The following is a 12353-nucleotide window of genomic DNA, read 5'->3' as shown; positions in this document are numbered from 1 at the left end:
GTCTTTATACGGTTTTTTTAAAGCCATAATCTGCAGTAATAATGACAGCGTTTTACACAAAAATAAAACGCTAATTAAATAACTTACCATATTCGGAACCTAAAGTAATATATTGAGAGTGGCAACACTGTAGTTAGTCGTATTGTCCTTTTCTAGCATATACGTCCATCTCTCTCCCACACCCCCACCACTTCAGGCAGTTGCGTTTGACAATTTTGACAGTTACAAACAAACGCAAATTACGTAGTCATTGTCTCAAAATTATACATATTTACACCAGGCAGGATTAAAACTTTAGGTTCCGAATATGGTAAGTTATTTAATTAGCGTTTTATTTTTGTGTAAAACGCTGTCATTAAACAACTGTACCGATATTCGGAACCTAAAGTAATATATTGAGACGTGTTTGTTATCGCCTGGTGGTGGGAAGACGCCAAGCCAATGTGATTATATTATGTATATGTAATATTATTATATTAGGAGTGTTTAATTAATTATCTAGTACACCCTTTATTTTAACCACTTTTAACACCTGTGAGGAGAGAGGTATTTAGTAAAGCATACAATTTTATATACCATTACATTATGATACTAACTTTACATTTTATATACGTATTTAATGTAGGTACTTATAAATTTTCAACGAAAATAAGTGAGTCACCACAAGGGTGCTATAGTACTTAATTATATGTATGTGAAACTATGTAAAAGAAGATAAGTCAGTCTACTCTTCAGGGAGCATACAACATCTGTGATATGGAGTGATGTAATTCAAATATGAAAAGATAAAAATCATAAAGTACTCGAGTAGTTTTTATTTATAACTCCCAATTATTGACAAATTTGATAATAATTATCTAGTAAGGTAAGCAGTTGCAGGATATAACAAGGACAAGACCTTTCTTATTTCCAGAATCCCTCAGGATCAAGTAGACGAACATTTTAAATATTCGTTATATCACTATCACTACCCACAAAGTTAATATTGGGTAGGTACTTAATAAAATGTCATAGGGAATACTTTTAATGATTTTACTTAATTCTTTTAATGATTGTGAGCCAGTGTGAGCTATATACTTGGTTATAGCTATAAAATGCATTTAATCGTTTGTACGCTTTACTAACGCGCACGCGAGCTAATGGACCTAAACAAACCTTACTTAAAATTGTGAAGGTTACTTCGAGAGCTTAAGCCATATCATAATACTCATGTGGGCACTAGTTACGACGCTTTTTGGTGCTCTTGGCGTTCAAATGGTTAATGTAGAATTGCCACAGAGCTTTATCAATGATATTTGTATAGGTGCAGCTCATTCTGCTTATATTCATGTTTAGCTATCATCAAGTGACCTTAATTGTACTCATTATTGTCTATATATGCAGTATGAGTAGTTTACCTCATCTGGTGCCTACTAGTAGACATAAACTTTATTGTTTCTGAACGCTAAAGTGGCTTAATTTATGTAAACCATTCATAGACATAGCTTAATTCTGAATATTCAGTCTTCTCTTTCCAGATTAAGAATAAGGTACTTAATTCGAAACCTTAGCTCATCGCATATGTGTTTTTAACCAAAATGAAAATTTGTATTTAATTTGTGATTTTACATTATTTGCAATAACTGTGCGGAACCATGGGGTCCCCGACCTTTTTCCGGGCACCCGTGGGCCCAAAGCCAACAGCGCAGATGCCGTTTAAGAGGAACCTATTTTATCCAATGCTAGGGTCAACACTTTGTCGAATCTATTTGATATTTATGTATATTTATCCTCCTTATAACCTAAGGGTAGGTAATTGTAACTTTTTGATATCAAATATACGCAGAATTGTCAATTATTTTGTATTCTGAAATGCATATAATATTACTGGATTTGGGCCAGTGTGCTTTTGTATACTATATCTCTGGCCTACTATATAGGCTAGTCTATTAACATCCCGCCCCCTGGAAGGCAGTATACAGACTTCTTAGATATATTCACGGTAGTGCTAAGAGTGTGGACCTGGTTTTCCGACACTTGACTGCATGAGATTATTTTTCAGGTCTCGAGCAAGAAGGGTGCCTAGATAGGTTGAGGTCCTCAACTTGTGGATTTGGTAGGAGCAAGACACAGACGGGGTGTAAATTAGTTAATCCACCATGTTTCAAGAGATTCATGTGCATTGATGCCTTCAGGTTACACTGTAGAGACAGACTAACACTTTGGCAGAGTTTTGCTAACATAGAATAAATGATTGCATTTGTTTGGGTGTACAATTACATGTTCCACACCAAAAACATAATTATTTATATATTTCAATCTATTTTTGAAAGGTTTGCGTTTCAAAATAGCTTCGCCTTTTCGCAAGGCGTGTTCCTGTTCCCCTATTTTATTGTGCAAAGCGAACAGTATCACAATGCTATAATTTTGTATAAATTGAGAACTAGAGGGTCATGCCCTAGACGTGACCGCCCAGAAACTGTGCTAGAACCGTTCGTGCAAACCATTCAGTCACTATTTTTAAAAACCTTTTGTAGTGGGTACATTCCACGGTCTTAAATTTATTAAACGTGTAGATAGTATCAAACTATGACTAGTCATGATAAGTGAAATAAGTGATAACAGTATCTGGTCCGTGCATAGAAGCACTTGCCCTTGAGGTTAGGGCATGGGTAGTTTATTATAAACTTAATCCGTGCATAGGAGCACTTACGATACAGGTGGTTTAAAACTTCCAGGGTCACAATACAGACACAAGGGTGTAAAATACATAATTCATAAACGCCCGTTAGGCCAGTTTTGTATATTTTATTTCAAACATGCTTGTGCAGCACCGCCAGCACATGATAATTTTCCTAATATACCATGGCAGTCAGGGATATAATAATTATGTAAAAAGGTAGGTAACCTTGGTCATGTCGTGTACATAGGTAGGTACTCGTAAACATGTTAACTGAAAGACAAGTGCTCTCCAGCCAAACATAATTTATGCAACTGTGAGCTGCTCTTACATTGGGATCATATGTATTTATTTCTAGTCTGCCATATTGTAGCAGGCCTAGACTTCAAAGGTTTTTAGATATTTATAGGGCCGTTAAACGGACCCTTTGTACACCTTGAGCAGGCTGTTTGTTTCACACCATGGGTAATATATATTGTAAACATAGCTTATTTCAGAATGGAATCGTAAGCTCTGTCGTGTCGTGAGCTTACCGAGCCTGATTTAATTAGAGTCCACAGATTATATGGACCTTGGAGAATTGACCACTCCTTATTCTAATTATCAATATTCTGCCTGGGCTTATAGTCGAAATTAGGTGACTAAATCTCTTAGTATTATCTATGCCACCCAAGTTATGAGGCTTAGCGTCTCCAGACCACAATTTTATATTAGGGTGCAAAGATTTTTTCATCTTTAAAATAAAAATGAGTCGAGATAGGCCTGGAATCTTAGGTTTTTATTTTACCTATTATAATTTTAGAAATGTTATGTAAATGGAAAGCAGTTTTCACTTTTACCACAGTTAATTAGCCCAATTTTGGGTTAAGCCAATAGGGTGTTCGGGACCCTTGAAATAGATTGGTAAACAAAAATGAAAACTCTAATAACGAAGCCTTGCCTATTTCGACTGATTTTTACCCAAAACATTATTATAAACCATTTTTACTTTCTCTAAAAAGAGATATTTACAACTTAATCTTTGTAATATTTTTGTGATTGTGGTCTACTCGCACGCCTGTGTTATGACCATATCATTTATATTTCTGTGAATATGTCTGACATGCCTTGCGCAGGCTTACATAGGTTATAATATCATCATCAATAACTTGACGTCACTTTGTGAACGAATCAAAGATTCTTTTGGCACACCTTACGCAGGTGGAAACATGGCAGCCTTGCGCAGGCTTACATAGGTACATAATATATTGGTTTCATTACAAATAACTTGACGTTAGTTTGTGAACGAATAAAAGATTCTCTTAGGCGCACCTTAGCAGGTGGAACCATAACAGACGTAAGTTTAAGAATAAGTATCATTCAAATCAAATACCCTGAGTTTATGGGTAATATTCCCTAAGTTGCGGGTTCCTTGCTCGACAAGGTGAAAGGCTTTACGCCGGCTTTAACAGGCACTTTTAGAAAGTGTCATTCACGGTGACGCGCAGATTTGCCAAAACTAAACTTTAACTCTACAGTTAACTAATATAATTTGACAATATGAACCAAACCATGCGTCTTCGTCAATGAATCAATCTAAAGATTCCCGTATCGTTAATGCCCTTCCATGTCACAGGCTTCCGATTTTATTTGAAACGTTTAATTTAAGTGTACTATTTATGTAGGTAGGTAAGTAGGCTTAAGAATTGACCCTCTTGTATGTAGTTACGTATAGAATTAATAATCAAGTTATTCAAATTCAAAATAACACAAGCACATATAGCACCTACATGCAAGAGTTCTTTTCCTTAACCTTTTAAGCTGTAAGTACCTGCTAAGTTATATATTTAAGTAGGTACCTACCTACATAAATCAAAGATCTAGTTGGAGAGATATAAGTTGGTAGATACAGAGTGAAATACTTCACGAATTCGCATGTCATTCTTGCGCAGAGCCATGCTAATCTCTCTCTATGTCTAGTCAGATTTAAGTTTATGTACTGCCGAAGTACTCACTTTCCACAAAAATAAATGCAATGTTTGCGATGTAGGTTTGTTCGTTACCTTGTGTCCCTTAGAGCGGAAATAGAAGCCCCGCGAAGCGGAGCTTCGTCGACTCCTATTCGGGTACACGTTATTTATCAGCAAGTTTATTACCAAAAAATTAATTTTGCAATATTATATTAACCCGGAACGGGATAAAAAGATAAATTGCTGATAGATACTTGGACAGATAAAAAACCTACACGTCTATAAGCTTCTACCTTAATACGTAGGTTCTACGTAACACGTATTAACTATCCGATCCATTCGTATTCGAAAACACAAATCACTTGAAGGGTATACCTCCACACATCACCATTTAAGTATTATATAATTTCAACCGTTATTATACACACACAAAGATTTAAACTAACAAGACTCGGAAGAGACTTAATAAAATTAAATTATAATGGTGACACGTGCACGCTTTACCAGCTCGATGTGTTTTCTACCATGTGTTTTAGTATTTTCATTGGCATAGCCACGGTGCGCGCAGGCAGCCTTTGAAAATACTTGCACATCACTATTCCGGATCATTTTTATTTGCTAGATAGTTTAACGGACAGCTAAATTTAAATATTTATTTCGAACGGCAAAAGCCGTTAGAAACTGTTTTTCAATATAGTCAGCTAAACTGGGGTACAAATTCAAAAACTCACCAGCAGTTTAGCTTCACGACCTTCCAGATGGAAAAACAGCAAGCCAATGACTACGTAATTTGCGTTTGTTTGTAACTGTCAAAATTGTCAAACGCAACTGCCTGAAGTGGTGGGGGTGTGGGAGAGAGATGGACGTATATGCTAGAAAAGGACAATACGACTAACTACAGTGTTGCCACTCTCAATATATTACTTTAGGTTCCGAATATCGGTACAGTTGTTTAATAATATATTTATTGGCAAGGTGCGCAGTCGGTGGGGGAAGAGGCGCTGAATGTCACAAACACAGGTAATCTTATGGAATGTCTGACATTAGTACTAGCGGCAGCCAGCTTGAACTAATTTTACTCCATAAGATTTAACGTAGAAAGTCTGCCAAAATGAGGGCAGCACCAGTCGTGCACCTAGCGAATAAACACAATTTAATGAACTCAGAACTGAAATTACTGGTACTGGACCGAAGACAAATGCATCTTTTGAGAAGAAAAATACACTTTTTTAATGTCAGTCGGCCTAACTAACCTAAAAACTTATAATAATGTTTATTTATAATGGAATTAACTGTGTTTTTCTTTATGCCGTTTTAATACTAATACTCTTAAACACAGTAAGTATATTTATTAATTAATTGTCTTACTTACAGGCACTTAAAACCCGTAGCCCCGTAGGTTTTATGCTATTATGGCTATTTTGTTTCCCTTGAATTAACTTGTTTATAGTTGATAAAGTTCTTTTTGTATAATATAAAGTAGTTCAAATTTATTCTTATATCATAACAATGTTATTATACCTAGAAGGAATTTATATATACAATGGCCCAAATAAGCCGTCACTGGTCACTTTAACAACTCTCTGGGAAAAGTTCGTTTCTAAGATTAAGTCATGAGAAACATGCGGTAAATACACAATAAAAAACCGGAGAAGTGCGAATCGGACTCGCCCACCGAGGGTTCCGTACTTTTTAGTATTTGTTGATATAGTGGCAACAGAAATAAATAATCTGTGAAAATTTCAACTGTGACAGACAGACAGACGGACAGTGGAGTCTTAGCAATAGGGTCCCGTTTTTAACCTTTGGGTGTGGTACCCTAAAAACGATTTTATGAAAAAATCCCCATAGACTTGTAGAAATTACTACTCACTCTAGAAATTTCCATATTAAATATTAAATCACTCAAGTTATTGTCTTTAATTAGTTATAGGTAGGCTTTTTCTATTTGTGTGTTTATAACGAATGTTTGTTCCTGAGTTATGGATGTTTTCTATGCTTCTAACACGGAAAGGTACCCAACTGTCCGGTTCCAACTTGATTTATTTTTAAATATGTTATAGAGTAAACTGAAATAGATGTCATATAAGTACTAAAGAAAAAGTAACGAGGTCCTCTAGTGGTGAAGGCCAGATATAGTAGTGTGCCTACTTAAAAACACAAATCAAAATGTTTCATAAAATAATCTTATTAGTTCCCAAAGTTGTGTATGTTATAGATTAGTCAAAAATAATAGAAACGCAACCTATTGGGAGAAACTGTCCTCCAGTGTACTGAAAAGTGACCAAACTCTATACATGACAAATTGGCAAAAATTGGTTCAGTAGCTAAGCCGTTTAAAGATCAGTCAGACTTTCGTATTTATAATATTTAGGATTCTTAGTTTTAATTTAGTTTTAGCATTTTATATAACTCAATATGAAGTATAGTTGATTGTATTGTTTGTCTGTATTCTTTTTAATTTTTTTTTTTTTTTTTCTGCATGCACTTTTTTGTACTTCAATTAATTTTATATTTGAGATTTCTCATTCAAAAAACGGCCATCATATTCAGATTAGTTAAAATCTTTTAGTAAAATCAATTTTCCCGGTTCCTGAGATACAGGCTGCGCCTAGTTTGGGGCCGACGGATATTAGCTTAGTTGTAAAATCTAATTTATGATAAGTTCAATCTGCTATGTCGATTTGTAAAAATGTTTGGTAAATAAACGATTTGTATTTGTTGTATTTATAAATTAGATCCAAAAATATGGTAGGTTTATAGGAGTCAAAATTTTTGAAAATAAAGCTAATACTTTTTTCGTTCCTTATTACTAGTTACTAGTCCCAGCTACCAGTCCTGTGGTACGAAATAGCCCAGATATGAAAATGGTTGGCTGTACAGTCACGCTCCGTGATTGTTACGCCATTTAGGGTTCTAGCTAAATTGGACTTTGCATAGCGTAAGTATGGAACAGCCAATTTAGCTAGGACTATTTGAATTTTGTACATGATATGCCTAGGATTTTACTCTACTTCCCGGAATAAAAATAGATCTAAAAATAAAAATGCGTGCATTATTTACTACAATCGGAAATGCCATTCTTGAATACAAATAGAACTAGAAATCGATCCACCTATGTTTTTGTACGAGTTAATACTTACACGCCAAATAAGTTTATATTACGGCGAATATTGATAAATAAATAAAGATACGTTAGTTGATTTCTGCTAATATTACAAAAGCTGAAACGTAGACTTATACATATATACAATGAGATTAGGTATAATAAGTCTCCGCTTCAAGGGCCACCGGAACATTCAGTCGTGTGATCGTGTCCACCGCGGCTTCCACACCTTGACCCAGGTGGGCAACAACGGCGCAATGGGTCACGGGGGAGGGGCGCGGGCGCGGGGTTATGTTTGGGCGGCGTAGTAGCGTAGTGACGTCACGACGCGCAGTATCGATCCTGGGCGCCGTCACAACATCCCCCCGGCCCTCAGAGGGGTTCTACGCCTCAGAAACATTCACGGATGTTTTGAAGTAAATTCTACGAACCTACGTAGAATCATGCTCGTAGGGCATGTCTTATTAGGTCTTGACGTCTTCTTTTATCAACAAGAGACGGTCACCAATAATACTCGGATAGTAAATGTCAAGCAAACTTGTAGACTGAACATCAGATCAACATGTTTGATGTAAAATTGCATTAAGTAGGTGCCTAAATAAAGTGATAATATCGGTATAGGTACTTAAGGAACGAGCGGTAGGAGCCATCCCATCCCGCCAATGGTGTACGTACCAATGGTGTACCCACCATTGGTGGGATGGGATAATATACCGAGCTATAATATACATTTATAGCAAGGTATCTTAAGATAGGTACCAATATATATAGATATATATTACAGATATGTGTGTTGACTCTGTCAACCAATACGTAAAATATATCGTATGATGCCTTGCTATAATACATATGTTTGTATATTAAGTAATATACTTATATTATAGCTGATGGTTTATATTTTATAAGATGTGATCCATCTACTTTACTTTCATTAGGATGTCATATTGAGAGCTAAGTTTTATGAGGCACTGGCACTGTATACTTTTATATGTATTGGTCAGCCGTTTATTGACGGACGGTTAACGGAGATGGAAAATTCCCAACGGCGCAAGTCTTTAATACGCTTAATAAGTATCATACAACACAGTGTGTAACAAGGTATACACACATATAATGCGATTTGCCTGTTGCAATGATAAATGTCTAGACTTCTGAAGAGCTAATATACACTTCTCTTAACTTGATAAAAATGTTTATAGAAGACGCAATAGTTACCTTGATGTTTTAGGTGTTTAATGTTTATCCTTTTCATTTTTGCAATGCCCTTAGGATACAATAACGCTCCAAAGCAGCCTCGGGGTTAAATTAATTCTTGGTTTAATTGTTGATTTCCATATTCGGTCCATAGCAACGCAAAGCCCAATACCTACGTGTAGGCTGTTTATTTTGTTTTAGAAGTCTCTCTGTATTTGTTAGCAAAGTGATTCTCCCTTGTATATTTTGCGGGGCGGCGCCTTGACCCAAATTTCGACCCGCAGAACAGACAGTGTAGGCGAGCAAAAACGAAGCTTTGTTGACTTAGTCAAGGACCCACTGTTGGGACAAATCATAATAATATAGATTATTTAGCTGGACAACTAGAACTAGACAATTCAATATATAGAAGTAGAGTATGATAACTGTAAGAATATTTACATCGACATTACAGGCGGTCTATGTACCTATGTCTAATTATTTTATTACCTTAGGTAGTAGGTAAAAAAGACGTGATCTATAATGGGTACCCTTTTATCTGTAGTGGCGGATGTCATTATAAATTCGAAGATAAGCTCGAGCTAAATCTGCTTACTTTTTCTTCAATAACATATACCTATGTAACTAATAGATGAACAAAGTGCCATATTAATGTAAGTGATCTTGAATAATGTTTCAGACATTTGTATAAGAGTTCCCTTTGATAACTAGAGTGCAATGGAGGGAAATGGCGAGAAACGAAGCGAGCCGCCCTTGAAGCGCTTCAAAAAAGTGCCAGTTTATGTAGTGGAGGAACACAACGATGCATTACAGTTTGTTTACTCCGCCATCGGAGGAAAAAAATTGCCGTTGGAAGGATCGACGCTACTTCACTTCGACGCTCACCCTGACATGCTTCTAGATCGTAAATTGAAGGGTGCCGAGGCCCGGGCTGGCAGAGAACTGTTGCCTTTGTTACAAATAGAGAACTGGATAGTTCCCGCGGCTGCTGCCGGACACATAGACCGTGTTGTATGGCTGCGGCCGCCTTGGGCAAAACAATTCCAAGATGGCTCTCGTGTCATAGAAGTCGGCGATCACCCGGTTAACGGCTTACTGCGCGTTAATAGCAAAGAACCATATTACATGTCTGATGCCCTCTATTCTTCCAAACTCGACAACAAACGAACCTTTACACTAACCGTAGCAGAAGTCCCCGACCCGAACAATACTGAAGATGAAACCCATATGCAAATACTGGCTAAAGAACTAGCAATATCGCACCCTTATGTTCTCGATATCGATTTAGACTTCTTTAGCACGGGAAATCCCTTTCTATCCCTTTATGAAAATATACAGCTGTACGACCGCTTGGAGCCAATCTTCGGATTTAAACTTCCCGATAGCGACGATAACGAAAATATAGAGAAATTTGTGGATTTACGTGAAAGGCAATTGAACGAACTCGAAGACTTATTCCAGCACCTCGAGGAACATAATAATTTGGAGAATTATGAAGGTGAAAAGACGGAGACTTTTCAGAAAGTAAGTGAATTATTTTATGATACTTGCCAACAGACGTTACCTGGCTAATAATGAGTATACTATATGTAGTAAGTTATGTACCTATATAATACTATAAGTAGCGAGAGACTTGAGAGAGTAATACTCTCGCTGCTAACACTAATTAGAGAAGTTAATTGATGACGTAAAAAAAATACCGGACTGTTGCTTATAAAAGGCGCTGAAGGCTCATGCGAGTTCAAATTTTTGAAAGGGAAAATCGGCGATGAATCACAATTATCACAAATGTGTGATAAAGATAAACTGAAATATTTCATATTGGCGACCGATAATCCATCCATTTAGGAATTTATTTTGACTACATATAAGGTATTAGTAATACTCCGCAACGCAACACAAGCCTTTTTCCTTTACTGTAGAACGAAGTTGTGCCATATTTACTTTTTACATTTGAAATGACTTGTAACACCCACTTTGACATTTTCTTTTCATATATCTTCGTAGGTTTCAGATATCGCATCGGCAGTTTTATCCGAAGCCGGGCGGTTGGGTGAGCCGCCGAACTGGTGGGCGATGTACGCGGGCGGTTGCACGCGCGACCAGGGCGGGTTGCCGCATCATATTAGCACAGAAGAGGAGGTGCGACATAAAATGGATAAGATTATCAGACCATTGTTGAAAGCTTTGCCGCCACCTGTTCTGGTGACCGTCGCGAGGTCCACTGATGACGGTTACTGCCCTCCGGCCCAGGTAATATGACGACTATTTCTGTTTTATAATTGTGAACAGCGTCAGCTGAGAGTAGCACCGCTGCTCACTCTTTCATAAATTCATTTTTTAAATCCTTAATGTCCGTGCATAGGTATATCGGCCACCATTACGCGAGGTCCTTACAAACAGCTCAATTTAAAAGGACCGTCATTATTTAATCGTATTTTTCATTGTTACAGGTTGACTACATTCAATCTCTAGTACTCCATATGCTTAAAGAAATTTATGATACCGATGAACCCGAATATTATTATTTAAAAGCCGAAGATTAACGACATACAATAATATCATAATAAGTAAGTGACTTTGTAATGTATTTTTTTTCTATTAAGGTTACCAAATACAGCACAAAAATTATATCCATGTGTTGTAATTCTTTGGTGTAAAAATATCGATGTAACAATTGATTAGCCGATTTGAACTTTGAGTTGGCCCTTAAATAAATATGTACAATTAGCAAGCAGCATCACAATCCCTGCATACAAACTAAATTAACTAGAATATAATCGAATCCAATATGGCATTACAAACTCAGAGTAGTCATCAGGCACAGAGTAAAAGACAGAAAAACGGAGGTCGATTCCGATTTAACAATTTGTTACTTTTTAAATCTTGTTTTGATACGACCTCGCAGATCGCTCAGGCTGATTGATAACATACAAAATGCAGCGAACGTCGTACGTGAAATGAACTCCTCCTATCATGCACCAAGACGATCGTCGCGGTCGTATCAAAACAAGGCCAAATCCATAACAAATGAAAATCGGTCGCACGCTTACTAAAAGAGCAGTCGCGTGTCACGCGTGTGTAACTAAAGGACCTAATGTATACCTACCTACATCTAAAATTAACAGTCCGTTAATATTTACTAGCTCCGTAAATAATGAATCCCCTAATTACGAGAAGTGGGAAAGCCCACATCCAATTCCGTCTGGTACAACAGTTAACACTAAACACATGGGTATAGTTGGTTGAAGTTGACCTCTCATTTTCGAGTTAACGAGTATTTATTTCGGAGTTAGTGAACGCATTCGTCTGCGAGCTGGGCGGGTGCCGAGACAATCAGTTACCGCCCGCCCTCGGCCGGCGCCAAAAGTGACTCGATATATTGCAATGTAAAGCATATTCATAACGACTTTATACCCTCATTTACATGGCAAAAATGCTATAA

The 12353-nt window shown here is 36.9% G+C and overlaps 1 protein-coding gene and 1 non-coding gene across 2 annotated transcripts; one reads left to right on the top strand and one right to left on the bottom strand.

Moving 5' to 3' along the window:
* Positions 1 to 4545: 4545 nt before the first annotated feature.
* LOC134647701 (U6 spliceosomal RNA) lies at positions 4546 to 4649 on the bottom strand. The gene has a single exon (XR_010096852.1). It is a non-coding gene; the product is annotated as a U6 spliceosomal RNA (small nuclear RNA).
* A 4964-nt stretch (positions 4650 to 9613) lies between these two features.
* Positions 9614 to 11460, top strand: LOC134647590 (UPF0489 protein C5orf22 homolog). The gene is made up of 3 exons (XM_063501945.1): positions 9614 to 10432; positions 10916 to 11161; positions 11362 to 11460. Exons 1-3 carry the CDS (start codon positions 9626 to 9628, stop codon positions 11452 to 11454), a joined length of 1146 nt encoding a protein of 381 aa, XP_063358015.1. The 5' UTR covers positions 9614 to 9625; the 3' UTR covers positions 11455 to 11460.
* Positions 11461 to 12353: the final 893 nt, after the last annotated feature.

The sequence above is a fragment of the Cydia amplana genome, chromosome 4 (assembly GCF_948474715.1).
Source record: "Cydia amplana chromosome 4, ilCydAmpl1.1, whole genome shotgun sequence".
Classification (NCBI taxonomy): Eukaryota; Metazoa; Arthropoda; class Insecta; order Lepidoptera; family Tortricidae; genus Cydia; species Cydia amplana.
This window is presented reverse-complemented; position numbering and strand designations above follow the sequence as displayed.